Below are 19070 nucleotides of genomic sequence, written 5' to 3'. Positions count from 1 at the left end.
AAAATCTTTGTGACAATGACCACTTTCCAGTGATCCTCACATTTCTTTGCCATCACCAGATAGAACAAGTGCCACATTCCATGCTTTGAAAAGCCGGCTGACTGGTGTATGCCTCTACTGTTACCTTGCTGCCTCTCTGTCAGATGTTACTGACGAGGTTCTGCAAGGCATGTCTGATGCGATCACCTGTGCCGCTGGAACTGCTATTCCTTTTTCTATAGCCCCCCCTCCATTGTCGGCCTGTGCCATGGTGGACCAGAGATGCAGTAGCCGTTCACGATCGCCAAAGAGCCCACATTTCAAATGAGTTCCATCACGGACCAATTTTATCACTTTGAAGGTACTTCATCCTTAGGCTCGTCATCTAATTGTAAACGCATTAAGAAGGAATACTGGGAGTGCTACGTCTCCTCTGCGGGAACATATGCCTCTTCATCCTAGTTGTGGATCAAACACCATAGTCTTCCTGGATGCTGAAGGTCCACAATTGTATCACATCTCTTCCTTGACAACAGTCTCTGTACTGATGTGTAGGCAACCCACTTTGCAATGGTGCCACCTTCTTGTGTGGGTGTCTTCCATAAATGAAAAATTTAAGACATTCAACCCTCGATGTGCGGAATTATATAATGAACTATTTACTCAGTGGGAAGTGCTTCACTCTGGGTACTCAGTTGTATTTGGCTCGACTGTGTCTTCCCTTTGCAGTGGTGAGATAGTATTATTGTTCTAATGCTTAAGCTGGGCAACAACCCAACATCCATCAACAGTTACCAGCTGATTAGCCTCACAAACATGCTCTGCAAACTATGTGAAAGCATGGTAGCCCATTGATTGTGCTGTGTTCTTGATTCTCGGTATTCTTTGTCACACTATTGGTGTGATTTTCCGGAGGGACAATCGACAACGGACCGTCTGATTAGGTTGGAAATAGCAGTCTTACAGGCCTTTTCTAAATGCCCACACCTCATGGCAGTCTTTTCTGACCCATATAAGGCATAAGACACCCCATGACACCATCACATTTTACTTATCCACCATGACTGGAACGTTGGTGGCTCCCTACCATTTTTATTCATCAGTTTTTATTCCAACAGATGTTCAGGTTAGAGTTGATACTTCACTCAGTTCCCAAAAGGTCTAAGTGAATGGTATTCCGTGAGGCTCTATACGGAGTGTCACACACTTCCTCATTGCCATCACTGTGCAAGTGACCTCTTGTCAGGCCACTGGTTGGCCCCAAACTGTATGTCGACGACATTTGCATTTTGTACAGCTTTCACTGTGTGGTCTTGAGTGAAGGCCAGCCTTAATTCACCATCCAACGGGCTTCTGATTGGAGCTTTTCCCATGGTTTCCAGTTTTATTCTGCAAAAATGGAGGTCGTGTATATTAGTTGTTGTACCAAAGTCCATCCTGACCCATAACTCTATTTGCGTACACAGTGCGTGGGCATGACTCCCTTAACAATGTTTTAATATGTAATGGCTCAGTGAGTGGTCACCAGGTCATTCACTGATGTTACTTTTGTCACCCTGTGATATCTACTATTCATGACCTTCCCTCTGAACTTAATCATACTATCTGCGTGGTTTGTCTTTCTCTGGTGTCCTAGTCTCATGGGTATCACAGGGAATAAAAAAAACAATTACTCACCCCAACTGACGTCCCCATGTATGGATTTACAGGTGCAACTGAAGCCTCTACTCACTTGCACTAATGCCCCCTTTAATAAACTCTGCGTAATCAAGGAGGCTATTGCTGCATGGCACTCTTCCTTCCATTCCTCCTTTAAGGAATCCACTGTTGAATGTCACTTCCAGATTCGTCATACCAGAGTGACTTACTATTTTGCATAACAAGCCACCCCCCCTCCATCTCCCCCCCCCCCCCCCCCCCCCCACATCATGCTTATGGAGCCTTACTTACAGTTGCTCATATCATGGCGAAATGCCCCCTCATTCTTTTCTTCCAAATTCTTTGCCCTTCTTGTTGGCAGATGACTCTCGGACAATTCAACTTGTACTCCATTCTCTCTGTGGCAGTGGTTTTTATTGACAGATATTATGTTTTAAACAACCTTTGAGGTGGAGACAGGGTGGTTGGGGTTAGGGTTGGGAGAATCCCCTGCCAATGTTGTGTCAGGGAGACCTTCGATGCTGCCTAATTTCCCTGCTGCTTCTGTCATCCCTACTTTCGTCTGTTGTAATTGCTTTTAGGCAGTTTGCCTCTTTGTCCACCACACCCTGTTCTCCATTTTAGGACTAGCACTCTGCTGATTAGTGGGTGCTGTCCTCCTCTTTAATTCTTTGTCTATTATGGATTGGGGGTGGGACAATTGTGGGAGAGCCTGCCACCTTCGCATGCAGAGCCCCAGGGCACGCCCATGTGAGGCCTTAACAATTTCTTTCATCTTGTTTTATTATTAATGGTCCGACCAATGTCCATTATATTTTTAGCCTTTCCCCTTTTACTTTTCTGTATCTCCTGACTAGAGGGCATTCTTTACTCTGTAGCTGTCTTCGCCCTTAATCAGGTTGGCAGGGGAGCCCTGAAAGACCACTTGTCTGCTCTATCATATGATCAATCCAATCCAATCTGTATGTGAGGAGGTACCCGAAAGAAATCATACACATTTTTTGGTGGGCAGAGCTTTTATTGTTCTGTGGTTTGCTGGTAGGAATGCATAGATCAAACATTCCAGAGTCAGTTGTTCGAGTGCCATTACAGGAGGTGGTCAGGACTAGTTTGAGCAGAGTTTACAGTGACAACTGTTTTGTGTGATTGTCATTTTTGCAGAGGCTGATTTTCGTCAAGAGCATGCGGCAGTGAAATTGTGCTTTTTGCTTGGAAAAAGTGGAACAGAAATTCTTGAAATGTTAAAAAGGCATACAAGGACGATGCTGTGGGAAAACTCATATGTTTGATTTTTTCCCGTTTCAAAAATGTTGAAATGTCAATTAATGACAAACCTCATTCTGGTTGTCCTTCCATGGGCTGAACACATGAAAACAGTGAAAACTGTTGTGGTTGGCAGGAGAGCCAACACTGTGTTACTAAAGGAGGCCGAAAGACACGCGTTTTAGCTCACGCAGGCTGGCGTGAGGTCTGGAACATGACAAGGGAATTAGAATTGAGAAAAACGGACGTAGCTGGAGGAATACTTAACTCTAATCCATTAATGACGAATGTCGCTCTTGACGGTACATGATTTACAATATCAATAGAAACTGATCATGGTGCCTTGCTTGGTCGTAGCAAATAACGTAGCTGAAGGCTATGCTAACTATCGTCTCGGCAAATGAGAGCGTAATTTGTCAGTGAACCATCGCTACCAAAGTCAGCTGTACAACTGGGGCGAGTGCTAGGAAGTCTCTCTAGACCTGCCGTGTGGCGGCGCTCGGTCTGCAATCGCTGATAGTGGCGACATGCGGGTCCGATGTATACTACCGAACCGCGGCCGATTTAAAGGCTTCCACCTAGTAAGTGCAGTCATCAATGAAGATCAACAGCAGACCATTGAAAAAATTGTGGAACTGTCAGAAGTGACTTGGAGTTTAGTGCAGCAGATTGTGACAGAAGATTTGGCAATGAAAAAGGTGGATGCTAAATTCTGAACAAAAACAAGGCCACATGGAAGCATGCTGTGCTTTGGAAGAAGAGTCCCAGAATGATCCAAACTTCTTTTCAAAAATTCTCACAGGTGATGAAACTTAGTGCTATCCTTAATATCCTGAATCAGAGCAACAATCACACCAGTGGAAGACTTCAAGTTTGCCTTGCCCCAAGAAAGCTCGTCGGGTACAATCAAACATTAAGACAGTGGCTGATTTGTTTTTACAATGAGAAAAGAGTTGTTTATTCAGAGTTTGTTCTACAGTGTCACATAGTTAACCGGGCTTTATATTTGAAAGTTTTGAAAATATAGTGCAACAGTGTGTGGTAGAAGCATCCTGATTTGTGGCAGTCGGGTGATTGGGTTTTCCATCATGACAATGCCCCTGCTCACAAAGTCTGGTCTGTATTACAGTTCTTGACCAAAAATGGTATCACCCCAGTTCTTCACATCCCCCTCCATTCCAAATAGTCACCCGACATTGCCCAGTGTTGTTGTTGTTGTTTTCATAGAATGAAAAGAGACACAAAAGGAAAGTGTTTTGCTGATGTTGCTCAGGTGAAGAAAAAAGATGGAGGGACTGTCAAGCATCACAGAAGATGAATTTAAACAATGTTTTGAAAAATGGAATAAAACATTACACAAGTGTATTAGTGCAAGTGGCTACTAGTTTGAACAGAATTTAAGGTTTGTGTTTAAAATGTGAATAAATAAGTTTAAAAAAAAAATCGGTTTCTTTCGGGTACCCCCTCATACTTCTACTTTTCCATAGATTTCTTTTTCAGTTCTAGCATCAGTATTGCCTTCAATGCCCATGTTTGTCACTCCTACATATTTTTCTCATCGAAGCACATTCCTGGTGGATTCAATATCTTCAGATGACTGAACCCTTGACTGAGGGACAGATTACGTTCTCTTACTCCCTTACCCCCAATCAACCAACAAAACCATGTTTACATGTCAGAAATTTTACAAGCCATCAAATGCAACTACAGTTGTCAGCAGTATGTGTCCCACTCTCACTTCAGTCATTAAATGGTGGAAAAGCTGTAAACATAGACATTACGGAAGAGTCTCCTGCTACATTTGGCAATGTTGTCACTGCCTATAATGATGTTGCCATTAGCTCCTGATAACCCCACATGATTAGCATTAGTAGTTGTTGTACTTTCTCATGGTTGAAAGTGCAACTCTCCAAATCACTAAAATTTTCAGAGTGTGATTTCTACATGTCACAGTTCTAGTGTCATCACTGCTTTTATAAAGGTGAGTTACACACAGAACAGAAAACTCATCCTGATTTATTTGACACTTTGAGATCTGTTGTAAAACAACTCCTGAGTAATGTGAGACATGTTAACTAAGCGTTCCAATCGCTGCCCAGTACTCACAGTATCAGAGTTCTGTCGGCAACAAACAGCCAGAAATGTAAACACTGTAAACCAAACTAATAGACCAATCAACACACACTTCACTGATCAAATTGCAACTGCCTCAGATTGACCCTGGGATGGCTTATATGCAGGATCGTGGCATGATCTCATCAGAGGGCACTCCTGATGACAAACACCGTTTAGGTAGTGGTGCCAACGTAGTTGACAGTAATTTTGTGCAAGCTGCGTGGTGAATTACATAGTGAAGTTGGGTGGAAATACTAAACATTGTGTTGAGGGGAGAAAAGTTCAAAAACTGAAGGTTCTGAGATAATTTCCACGTGCTTAGGCTGAAAGTGTTTTCAAGATAGTGCAGCCCTTCAGTGCTTGCCATCTCCTGTGCTGCAGTTATTAAGAAACCTAACAAGTGATTAACATGCTTGACATAAATACACAGGCTTGCAATAGCTTCTGCATGCAGATAACTCTTTTTCTATGCCTCTATCTACTTGACCAACAATACTGAGCATATGAATAACATTTAATTTATTCTCAGAAAAAATGTGTGTTAGCTTTGATGGCACTAAATACATTTGTATGTCTGATCAGAAGTATCTGTGATCCTGTTGGTTACATTTTTGTAGCACCTTTCTCTGATTCTGCCTTGAACTATGGCTCTTTGGTTAGTAGACCAGCCAGGCTCCACAACCTAATGAACATATAAATGGTGCAAAATATTGGCGTTGCAATAGCAATGTGCATATGTGGAACAAGCTCTAAACCTATCAACTGCTGTAGAGCTCAAGAACCATCACTTTTGATTTGGAAGCAATTGTCAGTTGCCCCACAGGAATTTAGAAACAAATACTATGAACCATTACAAGCTGCTGTTTGTCTTCAGCAATTGTAGGACGAGCTACAGGAATTTTAGATTAAGTGTTTGTCCTAAACAGTAATCTACTTGCATAAAAATGGAATAAACATCCTCTATTGCATTGCTTGCAATAGGCAAGGTTTCTAGTTCGATCCCTGGTCTGGCACACAGTTTTAACCTGCCAGTAAATCTTTCATATACAGAGGTGCAATAAAAGTAGCACTCTGTTTTTCATTAGTAAACTGGGGTCCCAGAGCTGTTTTCGATAAGTAAAACAAATATGAAGAGATTCAACTCAGATTAAATTAGATACATTTCATAGACCGATAGTGAAGAGATCCTTGCAGACTTGAAATGTGTCAGAAGAACATAAATACATAATATATTTACAAAATAACTAATATGCCTTCCACACATCCTAAGTCATGTGGTCCTCAATGACGTGGAAAAAGTAGAAATAATTATCCTTTTTTTCAGTTACTCATTAACAGTGTTGCTTTTTGTTTTATATGTGTACACACACAATCATATGTGCCCCAATGACAAATTATGGTACCTTCAGAGTGGATGCACTCTTCATTTGAACCCTTACAGGAATCCAGTGGAGCTTCGAGCATTGAGGATAATAGACAGGGGATTCTAATGAAATAAATATGTGCTATCAATGTATTTTGAGTATCTTTCTTGGTTTAAGTATACATTTTTACAATATTTTATTTGTGTTTTTTTTTCAGATTGGTGGTATGTTTGCAACTCCAGTTATTCTCCCTCCTGAGGTTGCAATTGTAGCAATTGGAAAAATACAGGTAAAATTTTAGTGCACCTCACTTTCATTTATTAATTCAGTACTCATAATTTCATATAGTATGATTTGCAGTTCCTAATTTACAAATATGTGTAGGAAAATATGCCATTATTCTCTTTTATATGTTGAAACTCTCTGCATACATAACAACTAAATTTTAGAAGCTTTTCATTCAATACTAGCTCTGCCAGTAGGTACATGTTTTTGCTGTTTTCCATTGTAATTTTATTTATTACTACAAATGAAGTGATGTAGCTGGTATCTACCACATGTATTCAAAGTAATGTTTTGTGCAAATAATGCTTAGAGAACTGAATAATATGTATATGAACATTCTGCTATGTGTCAGTACAAATGTTACTCATGACTGTGAAGAGGAGTGCTCATAATGGAAACACAGTTTCGTACACTGACAACTTCTAATATACTCATAGACAGAAAATTATAAGATCTTGTTCGCTACCAAATGAGCTAACACTCCCAATCAGCCCATCTTGTCACATCTCATTTAAGTAATGATAACATTATGAAAAGGATAGATAGCTACTCACCATTTAGCAAACATGTTGAGTCACAGGTAGGCCCAACAAAGAGACTAAAGACTAATAAGCACATAAGCTTTTGGCCAGAAGGCCTCTTCTGAAATAGACAACATTCACCCACACATTCACGAAACTCAGGTCACTGTTTGGCTACAGGGGTCAGACTAACCCCGACAGCCAGAAACGTGGTCGCGTGTGTGTGTGTGTGTGTGTGTGTGTGTGTGTGTGCGTGTGTGCGTGTGTGTGTGTGTGTGTGTGTGTGTGTGTGTGTGTGTGTGTGTGTGTGTTGTCTATTTCAGAAGAAGGCATTCTGGATAAAAGCTTTTGTGTTTAATAGTTCTTGTGCCTATGTGCGACTGAACATGTCCACTATATGGTGAGTAGCAATCTATCCTTTTCATAACGTTGTTACTATTCTGTCATGAATTTATCATTTTAGTAGCATCACACATTAGATCCACAGTGCAACAAATTTCCATGTCTCTGGCTCTCATTTATTGATGTGCTTGCAAAGGGATATTTTCTAAAAGGGCAAAAATGACACCTACAAAAGAAACAAGGAGTTCAGTGTCCTGGGATGCAAAATTCCAGCCCAAACATTGACCATGAGATTTGAAGTCTCAAATCATATACTGATCATGGCTTCTGTGTGCTTACTGATATACATTGTGCGTGTTCACAATACCTTACCTGGTAAATGTAACTTCATCAGTCAAGAGAACGAACATTAGGAAATTTCACTGGTTGTTGCACTGTTGTAGTAGCTAGTCATAAAATTCCAATCTGTTATGTTGGTCTTAGGAGTGTAAACTTTGCATCCTAGGCCTTTCAGCCTGGAAAGACCAAATTTAGAATTGTATACAAGATCCCAAAATAGCATGTTATTTGCTGCACTGATGAACCGGGTCGTTTATGTGTGGGGATGAGTACCTGTTGGACACAGATCATGTACTTCAGACATATTCTGCTTTTATATGTCCACCGGGAACCCGCTGGACAGATTCACAGAGCTGTTTATGTAGTCAATACAGGAAATTTTGTGCACAGAATAGTGACACGGCATTTATGATACTGTAATATTCCTAAAGGATCATGTACTTGTCTATGGACTCACTGAAGTCATACTTCACATTCATGGGATGACATGAAGTAATTAACAGGTTATAAGGCACCTGAGGTAAAGCACAACTAGATGTTTATTTGCAGCCCTGTGGATTCATGTAATGACTACTGTGACCATTATCAGATTTCCCTAAATTGCTCCATGTAATGCCAGATGGATCCTTAGAAAAGAGCACAGCCAATTCCCTTCATCATCCTCTCATAATCCAAACTTGTGCTGCATCTCTGATGACTGCACTGTTGATTTGATGTGAAACTCTAATCTTCCTTCCATGTTCAAAAGTATGTGGACACCTATTAATGGACATTAATATGAGGTGTTTCCACCCTTCGCCTTTATGATGGCTTGAATTCTGCTGGGGACACTTTCAGTGAGGCGTCTGAATGTCTGTGGACGAATGGTTGCCCATTCTTCCTCAAGGGCCGAAACCAAAGTAGTGATGTAAGACACTGGGATCTGGAATGAAGTTGACATTCTAACTCATCCCAAAGGTAGGAACACTTTCAGTTAGGTGTTTAAATGTCTGTGGACAAATGGCTGCCCATTCTTCCCCAAGAGCTGCAACCATGGTAGTGATGTAAGACACTGGGGTCTAGAGTGAAGCTGACATTCTGACTCATCCCAAAGGTGTTACATTAGGTTCAGATTGGGATTCTGGACAGGCCAATCCATTTCAGGAATGTTATTGTCCACAAACCACTGGCTTGCAGATGCTGTTTTGGTCGGTTGGCTAGTTGGTTTTGAAGGAGGGAACCAAACAGCGAGGTCATCGGTCCTATTGGTTTAGGGAAGTATGGGGAAGGAAGCCAGCTGAGCCCTTTCAAAGGAACCATCCCATCATTAGCCCTGAAGAATTTTAGGGAAATCACAGAAAACCTAAATTAGTATGGCCAGATGCGAGTTTGAACCATCATCCTCCCAAATGTGAGCATACCTTGCTCGGTCGTGCTGCTTTATGGCAATGTGTAATGTCATGCTGCTTTACGGCGAGGTGTAATGTCATGCTGATAGAATCAGTTATCATCTCCAAACTGTTCCTCTACTGTACACAGTACACAATGCTGTAAAATGTGATCATGTCCTTCCACATTCAATGTTTTTTTAAGTGTGATAAGGGTATCACATTCTAACCACAAAATACGTCCCTATACTGTAACACCTCCTATGCACTTCACTGTTGGTGTTGCACATGATGGCAGATATATTCTCCAGAATTTCTCCAAACCCAGACGCTTAAATCGGATTCCCATAGAACAGGTAATTAATCATTCCAGATCACTCATTTCCTGTCATCCAGTGTCCAGTGGCATCGCTCTTTACATTACCTCAAGCGTTGCTGTGCATTGACTACAGAAATGTGTGGCTTATGAGAAGCTTCTGGACTATTGAACATCCCATTCTTTTTAACTCCGTACACACAATCATTATGCTAGCTAGACTCCAGGTAGCATTTTCAAACTCATAAGTGATTCCTTCTCTAATATCATGCTTTTTTTTTTTTTTTATAAATGTTCTCCACAATGCTTGTGATCTCTGTCCATCAGTACATGAGGTCTGTCTAATGTCAGTTTAGCTGCAGTTCTTCCTTCCAATTTCCACTTCACAATCACATCACTAACAGTCAACTTGAGTAGCTGTAGAAGGATTGACATGTGGATATGATGGATTTGTTAGTCAGTTGACTCTCTGGTTCACATTTGAGGTCACTAAGCTCACCTGGCTAATACACTCTGCTTTTCTAATGGTAATAAAACGCTCCTGAATTACTTTTATACTTGTGAGTCCACCTCTTGTGACATCTAGTTGTCATTTCTGTGTTTCATAGGGTGTCTGGATGAGTCCACCTCTTGTGACATCTAGTTGTCATTTCTGTGTTTCATAGGGTGTCTGGATATTTTTGATCAGATAATGTACCATAGTTACCAATAACAGGATAACATACACCTTTGATGACTTTGGATGGTTTTGTGTCATTAACAGGATTCAAAATCATTATACTGCGTCCTTTCACCTGGCCTCCAGAAGCTACACAGAGTGTGTTATCTGCACTATCGAGACTCAGCTCCATAAGAAAATGATGTCCAACACTGCACCTAATGCCCACCACAGTTTTCTGGTAACTTACAGAGCCACTCTGATAGAAGGCTGCAGCCCAGACGGAGTGGCTTCATGGCATACTTTTGATCAGATAGTTTATGTGGTAGGTGTCAAATGACAGATGTTAGAGTGGAACATAGCTGGAACTGTTGCTCAGATTTTTCCCCTCATACTGCTTGCTGTGCAGAAACTGTAACCACACAAATGCAATGCAATACAGCTATGGAATGTCGTGTTCCATATAATTAGCTGTAAAACAAAATACTGTTCCTATGACACAGACTTCCACATTAAGATACATTAAAACATGGCAACATATTAATTATGATCAGATTCAAAAGCATTGTTAAGGTTAAATATGAGTATCTCAATTTACAGTTTGAAATATTTACTGTATTACTTCTAGTTTTCCAATAGAATCCATCTTAGTTGCAAATATTTCCCCATCCTACAACATTGCCACATAATGTACTTCATCATACATTTTCTATCATCAGTGAACCACATGACATTTTCACTTGGAACTCATGCCATTTAGATTGCATTATTAACCTAGACATTGTTAACTAAAGCATGCAAGAAAGAAAACAGTACAAAAACGGGCACTGCACACAATTTGATATTCTGGTAAAGCTGATTGATACTGTTCCAATGCAGCAGGTTACAAAAACAGCCGCTGCTCAGCAGGTAATACGGGTATTGTAGGTTGTTCATATTATTCCATTTTAACACACTAATTCAGTTGTTAGAGATTTTAGCTTGATTTATCTTCATAGATATAAAAAAGTTAGACATGTATGCAGTTGGTTCTTCCATGCTATTTGGAAAATTATGTCACAGCATGCTGCCAGTTCCAAATCATGAAGTATCTGTTGCCAGGACTAAACGCCTGCCTTATTTAAATGTGACCAGACAGTGATTGATTTTGTATACTTTTTACAGTGCAGACATTCCTTGTTTTCATTACACTGTGTAAACTAGTGTTGGGATAAATCACACCACTACTTCTAGAATTTGTATCTATATAATGTCACATTTTTGAATGACATGTCCATTGATGAGAAATTTTTAACTACATTCCTAATAGGTATATTTACCCACTTGTGTGATTGTGCCACTGCGCACATAATGACATCCTATTAACAGTTGACTTTCAGAAATGACATTGCCAATGGCGCGCTTTTGTCATGCATAAGCCAACGTCAATCCAGAATTAAGGAGTTGGTGTGAAGTATGTTATACTGCGAGTGCAGAAAATTTCATTGTTGGTTAAGACCAGGTAGGTCAACCAGGTTCAAATTTATACACCTGACTGACTTTTTTTTCTGTCTGCTTCAAACTTGGTCTATTATCCATTACATGCAGTTGCATCTCAAAATAAAGACAACAAACTATAAAAGATATCAAAATGGATAGTTGCTAGGTTCTACAAGTAGTTGTAATTTTTGAACCATCTCATAAATGTGACTACTAGAAGACAATAACAAACCATACTGAACATGAGTGTCAGAAAAAATTACTAATCTTGCAAAACAGCAGAAACCATTGGAGATGTTGTTGTAATGTGTATACACAACACAACCAAGAATGTTAGTACAACTTTATTACCTGTAGACTGTGGCATGTATGCCAATCCCCATAACACACACTGAACACAGTAAGATAAGGCAGATGTATGCAAGCAGCAACAACATGATAACTGAGCGAGAGCATAATACAGCAGGGTTTAAATAGGCACTCGCCCGTAGCAGGGTCAATCGGAAGTTCACAGTATTGCTCTTTCATGGCCCACTCTCGCTGATGACAACATACTGATAATGCACATAGCTTTCAAGTGGGTGTGCATTACTTCATTCCTCTTGCCTTGGGGAACAGCTCGATTCACGAGATGTCCATGGTGTCTTCCTCTGCAAGGCCCTGAATGAGATGACATGCTGATACTGGGGCATATGGTTAGAAGTACTTGGGGCACACTCAGCATTGTCCTCTGCCTTCTCGTGTCAACCCATATGGTTGGGTGGGTGACGCTGGCGTGAGCTAAATCTCCACATCAGGTCCAGGGTCTGGTGGTCCCCCGCAGTTGGCAGCTGAGGCAGAGGAGATGGCTCCATTGTGGACGGCAGCTGAATTGGTACTGGTACTGGTAATGGTATTGGTTCATCCATCAGTGATGGAGGACCCCTCATATGTCATGGCAGGGACCCAGCCACATGCAAGCGCAACTAGTCATAATGACGTGCACAGAGGTCCTCCTCCATGCAGACATCGCAGTGACGACAGCTGCGGCATCAGGAAATGACGTTGGGAAGCCATTTTGGGTGATGACCAAACCCGCATGCCCAGAGAGCCACCCCGAGCCAGCAGTTCAGCTGGGCTGTTGTTGCTGAACAGTGTGAACCGTTAGGAAGACAGAAATTGACCCAAAGTAACACTGAACAGGGACCAAGTCATGTACTTCTTCATTTGCATTCTGAATGTTTTAACTAACCTTTCGGCCCCACCGTTGGACTGTGAGTGGAAGGGTGGGGCAAAAATGTGGCGAATCCTGCAGTTATTGCAGGAGGAGGCAAACTTCCGTGTCACAAACCGAGGGCCGATATCAGAGACCAACGTTGACAGAAGAACTTTGCTGGAAAACATTTTCGACAGGGCTGCTCGATGGTAGAGGCTGAAGTTGATGGGCAATGAACATCATGTGGGAACCGAGAAAATGCATCAGTGCAAGCATGCATTAAGAGAAGGGCCAGCAAAATTGATGTGGAGACAGTCTCAAGCGTGCGAAGGTTGTGGCCAGGCAGACAACATTGCCCCTGGGGCAGATTGCTGTGATGTGCATTAAGAACATGCCATTACCAAACCAGTGATATCGCCATCCAAACCAGACCAAAAAGCATGATGGCACGCCAATGCCTTGGTGCGTGAACCCCCCCCCCCCCCCCCCCCACCGCCCCCTTTCCCATTCCACCCCAGTGATCAGAGTGCAGCAATTACAGGATCTCCAAACAGAGATCCAAGGGAATCACTGCATGAAGATCTGAATAGTCCGTATCGACAGAGAACTGATGCTGAAACACATAGTAGTTATGAAGGTGGTCAGACACCCGCAGTGGAGGCACTTCAGGCTAGCCATGTTGTATGCAATGTATTGTATGCCTTAAAATCAGATTGGTAGCACTAGCCTGTGCGACCCAAGTGCTAGTGATTGGAAGACCGTCGACAGTTTGTTGAATGCATTCATCTACATGGAAGATCGGGGTAACTCCTCCCAATCAGAAACTGGGCCCGGACCGGCCGGAAGACGGGAGAATGCGTCAGCATTTGCGTGTTTAGCTGTGAAGCAGAAGTGAATCAACTTGTTCTACCAAGAGGAGAGGAATAGCATGCAACATTGAAAGTGATGCATTGCTTTTTCTGCCAATGACACTGGGAGGAAGGGGGGGATTAACAGCAAAAATAACGACTTGTGATCTGTGATGAGATGAAATTTTATACCATACATGAAAACATGAAACTTCTTTCAGGCATAAACAATGGTGAGGGCTTCTTTCTGTATTTATGAATATCAAGTCTAGTCTTTGACGCATATGTAACAAGCCACTCGGAGCCATCAGAAAATTTATCAGCCAACACCGCCCCCAGCCCATGCTGGGATGCATCTGTTGCTAACACTAAATGTTGACTCAGTTTCTAGGTTATGAGGCAAGATGCAGATTGTAACATACCGTATTTACTTGAATCTAAGCCACACCTGAAAAATGAGACTCGAAATCAAGGGAAAAAAATTTTCCCGAATCTAAGCCGCACCTGAAATTTGAGACTCGAAATTCAAGGGAGAGAAAAGTTTTAGGCCGCACCTCCAAATCAAAACAAAGTTGGTCCACTGTAATATGAGACACAATTTAGGTCGAATGAATATTATACAGCTACAGTAGTTTGGTTCGAGTCGTAAGCTTAGCAGTTAAACTTTACCAGGTAGCCATTGCTATGCGTCAGGCCCGTATTTATATGGGTACCCTTCCTTTTTCATGTGCTTTGTCTGGTTTGAATCGATTGCTTATTTTTCTTTGCTCTGATAAGTGCTGTTCTCTTTGTTATAGGTGTTTACGTCACTCTAAGCTGAAAATGCATTGTTGTACAGTGTCATGCATTGTTTGTCGCATTCTGACAATGTGTGTTTACGACCTGTTGCCAATCGCGGCATCACTTCTTTTGTGCGCGCTACCGGCGCTTATGATAAAAGAAAAAGAGAGAGAGAGGAATTGTCTCATTAGCGAAACAATGGCAAGAGACTGCTATTTGTTGTTACTTACACTGCTGCTTTCTTTGATAATGGTCAACAAGAACCAAATAATAGATTGCGTGTGATAGATGTTCTGAACGAGAGTTTAGCTAAAAATTTTCGCCGTTAGAAAATCTTTGCAGACGCCTCTCTTGTACATTACATTCTGCACAGACATTAGAGTCATCTTAAATTTAAAAATCTAGTCAATTACCGTGCTTCATTTCTGACTGTATCACTATTAGGCATAAGAATAATACGAATATAAACATGACATGATATGTATATTCTTCTGTGTTTGCTGTTGTCTCCACACTAGTTTCATAATTTATTAGGCAGACAGGATTTAAATGAGATAGCGGCAAACACGAAAGAATACATGGCAAAATGTTTATATTCGTATTATTCTTATGGTGAAGAGAATACTGCATGTGATTCTCAATTCATAAAAGTCCCTATTAGCAACCATCTCTTCTCACAGGTAGGAAAAAATTCAGAACGTAGAGTTGGCCTTATTGACAAACATCCCAAACAGTCTTGCCAGTCAGATTTTCATAGTACCTTGAAATGCTGCTACATTCGAGATGAACAATATGGAATTTGTATTTACTTCGTTGGATAATGTATGAAGATGCAGTGGTCGAAACTCGGGGCGGAGAAAAAAGCTCGTCTTCCACTTTTTTTTTTTAAATTTATTTACTGGCTCAGAGGTTTTGGTGCCAGTATTTATCTTTGTGCCTACAAAGCATGCCTGTGTAGCACTACATATATTTGACGGCAGAAGTTAGTTGTGGCGGCACCTACCAACATTTTTCAGAACTTCTGCTTATTTTGCACTCAATTCTAAGCCGCAGGTGGTTTTTTGGATTACAAAAACCAGAAAAAATGTGCAGCTTAGATTCGAGTAAATACGGTAAACGCAGTGTCACATGCCTGCGACCACTGGAAAGATGCCCCCTTATGCAGAAAGGCAGGTAACTGTTGTGCAACTGACGCCACCCCTTGCAAAAACTGATGATAATAAGCAGTCTTATCTAAAAGAAAATCTGGAGTTCCTTGACCAAAATAGGACATGGAGGAGCCACAATAGCAGTGACATTCTGAAAAATAGGTTTAATACCAGAACTAGAGACCTCGAACCCAAGATCAACAATAGAAGGCTGAGAGAGAGAGAGAGAGAGAGAGAGAGAGAGAGAGAGGGAGGGAGGGAGGGGGGGTGGGGGGCTCTTCTGAATTGCATTTTAACCCAGTGGCATGTAACACCAAAAAGAGCGTACATAAGTTGTTGAGATGTTCAGTGGTGGAGGAGCCGGAGACCACATTATCATCAAGACAGTTGGCACACATCTTGTGAGTTTCTCGAGGAACCATTGACAAATTGCCAAATGGTAACCACAAGTATCGATACAAGCCAGAAGGTGTATTAACGACCAAGAGCCATTGAAAGTCTGCGTCAATGGGAAGCTGCAAATATGCATCGGAGAGGTCGACCTTGTAAAAATGCTGATCACCAGTGAGCTTAGCAAAAAGTTTGTTAGGGCGTGGCAAGCGATATGTATCAATGATACACTGAGCATTGACAGAAACTTTGAAATAGCCCCAAAGCCATAACCTTCCCGTCGGCTTTTTGTCAATGACTAAGGTGGTAGCCCATTTGTGGGATGCAATTGGTTGGACGATCCCAGAGACTGTGAGGCAGTTGAGTTCCGTCTTGACTTGGACACCAAGGGCCATCGGTACCAGGCAAGCCTGAAAGAAACAGAGTTTGGCCGAAGGTTTCATTGTGACATGAGTTTTGAAAGAATTGGCAAAACCCAAACCCGCAAAAAACACAGCGGGAAATGCAGAGCGTCAAGAGACGAGTTGTGTATAAGGCACTTGATCAGAGACAAGGTTAACTTCCTTGCAAATAGCAAACATAAAGAGGTTGAAGGTGTCCAAGACAAACAACTTTTCGGTGCAAGCATTGTTCACCACCAGAAAAATCAGTGGACAAACCACAGATTTATATGTGACTGGGGCTGAGAAACTACCTAACATTAGAATGCTTTGTGTATTGTAGGTGACTAATGTATGTCATACTGGCATTAAAGGGGAAGAACCCAAGTCCATGTACATTTGCAAGTTGAGTAATGACACGGCAGAACCATTGTCGACTTGCATGTGCAAAACCTTCTGATAAAACTGGACATCATTAAAAAGCTTATTGGGTGCAATGGAGATTGTTGATACACAGTTGACATCCATGTCAGCATCTGCAATAGGCTGTTGGAATTTTGCATTACAAATAGGAACAATGTGGCCCGTTTTGCCCTGGCAGCAAATGGCCCACCACTTGGGACAATCCAGCCTGTCATGAGTGACAAAACACGATGGACAAGAAGGAAGTGTGGAGCACTTGTGTTGTTCATTATTGGGCTTGTGCTGCTGCTGTGGCCATGGCCACTGCAGTGAGTTACGCTGACCACCGTGATGTTTTGCTCTTGTGTGACTGCTGATACCATATCCTTCCTGTTTGAACCATCTGAAAAATGGTGGGGGGAAGTGTGTTGAACTTCTGCAACCTCGTATCCTGATTGAATTTGAGTATCCACAGCACCCAAAAGCTCAGACAATAGTGCAATAGTCAGAACGTCAGAGAGAGAGAGAGAGAGAGAGAGAGGGGGGGGGGGGGGGGTCACATTGAAGGGCTTGTTCACGAACCTCATGATCAGGGGCCAAACATATGATTGCATCTTGAACCATTTGGCCAGTGTACACCTGATTTCTGTACATCAGTGACAAAAAGACAACAACTGCTTAAACCTGAAGCTCAGCTGCCCAGGTCTTATAGGAATGTTCTGGTTTCTTGTGATACCAATAGAACTCAACTAAAGCGGCAACCTACAAGCGTTTACTATAGTATTTCTACAGAAGGTCGCATATGTTATCAAAAGCAGGTGAGATGGATCCTGCAAGGGGTAGAGGGGTGGCAGTTGGTAAAGGCATTGATACATGCGAGACGATACCTGGGACAAAAAGAAACATGGCTTAAGGTAACGTCAGTCAATCCAAATGCATGAAAATGCTGCCTCAACCATTTTTCATAGACTTCCATTCTTCAACAGACTCATTGCAAGCCGGGGAGGGGGTTTAACAACCAGGGTAGTGATAGGCAAAAGAGGAGGTGCAAGGGGAAACAGATTGAGACGGATTGGAAGTGGCCAAAACAGTGGCAAGTGTTTGCAATACTTGGGTTGGATTGTGTTGTGCAGTAGTGAACGTCTCCTGCTGTTGACTAAGATCCGGCAACGCTGCCGTGAGAACCCCTTCCTGATCAACCAGTCAGCACAAAAACTCATCAGTAGCACCATCAGACATTGTAGACACAATGGAGGACCAATCAGAGACTGAAGACAGCGCAGAGAACAATCCCATCCTCGTTGCCACATGTGTTGTAACGTGGTCACATAACACAACAAAGAATGTTAGTACAACTTTATTAGAATGTGGCGTGTACACCAATCACTGTAACAAACACTGAACACAATAAGATAAGGCAAATGTATGCAAGCAGTAACAACATGATAACTGAGCGCGAGCATAGCATGGCATGGTTGAAATGGGCACTCACCTTTGGCGGGCTGTATCGGAAGTTCACTGTATTGTTCTTTCACGGTGCGCTCTCATGGATGACAACACACTGCTAATGTGCACAGTTTTCAAGTGTGCGTCCATTACTTTTAGATGTGCTTTCCAATTTCATTTGATTCGTCAGATGCTGGATGTGTATGTACTGGCAAGAAAGGTACAGATACCAATGGTGCTGACAGAAGATCGTCCTACTTTGTTGTGTGCTTCAGCAGGTCACACTGCTGTTTCTATAGTACCCCAAACTGTCTTTGACTATGCTGCAGCTGTTGTTGTTGTTGTTGTTGCTGCTGCAGTTGCACCAGCATCAGCTCCTGCTGCCACAATTCAGTAAACATTGTGTCTATGATGCACTAATAACTTGCAAGGCTTAGCATTCATAGTCACTAAAAGTTTTGCAGCCTCACACTGATTTAAAAAAGTCACTTCAGCAATCCTCATAGCATGTGGAAATCAAGACCAACATTAAATCAATAGCCTAAAACACAGTAAAGTGCTATCTTTACAGTTAAAAGCAGTTAGTAGTGATGAACAAAAACAGAACCATCTTAGACAACACCACCAGTCCGAAAATTAAAGTGCAGGTCCACAAAGTGAGACAATAGATGTGTTCTAGAATCATGAAACTACAACTTCAATAACAAAATGTGAACTGCTTAATCTGCCTACCATGGTGCGTATTTGTTTCCAGTAGAGGTTTGCTTATCATCCCCATGTGGTGATTTCTGTGA

At 41.8% G+C, this 19070-nt stretch overlaps 1 protein-coding gene across 1 annotated transcript in view; it reads left to right on the top strand.

The window, feature by feature from the left end:
* The window catches only part of LOC126298754 (lipoamide acyltransferase component of branched-chain alpha-keto acid dehydrogenase complex, mitochondrial), a 97434-nt gene that overhangs the window by 64702 nt on the left and 13662 nt on the right, over positions 1-19070 (top strand). The window contains exon 7 of the mRNA XM_049990200.1: positions 6598-6669. Within this exon, the coding sequence (XP_049846157.1) occupies positions 6598-6669 (72 nt within the window). The remainder of the gene's footprint in view (positions 1-6597; positions 6670-19070) is intronic.

The sequence above is a fragment of the Schistocerca gregaria genome, chromosome X (genome assembly GCF_023897955.1).
Source record: "Schistocerca gregaria isolate iqSchGreg1 chromosome X, iqSchGreg1.2, whole genome shotgun sequence".
In the NCBI taxonomy this organism is placed as follows: Eukaryota; Metazoa; Arthropoda; class Insecta; order Orthoptera; family Acrididae; genus Schistocerca; species Schistocerca gregaria.
Note: the sequence above shows the minus strand (reverse complement) of the source record. Positions and strands in the feature narration are given on the sequence as shown.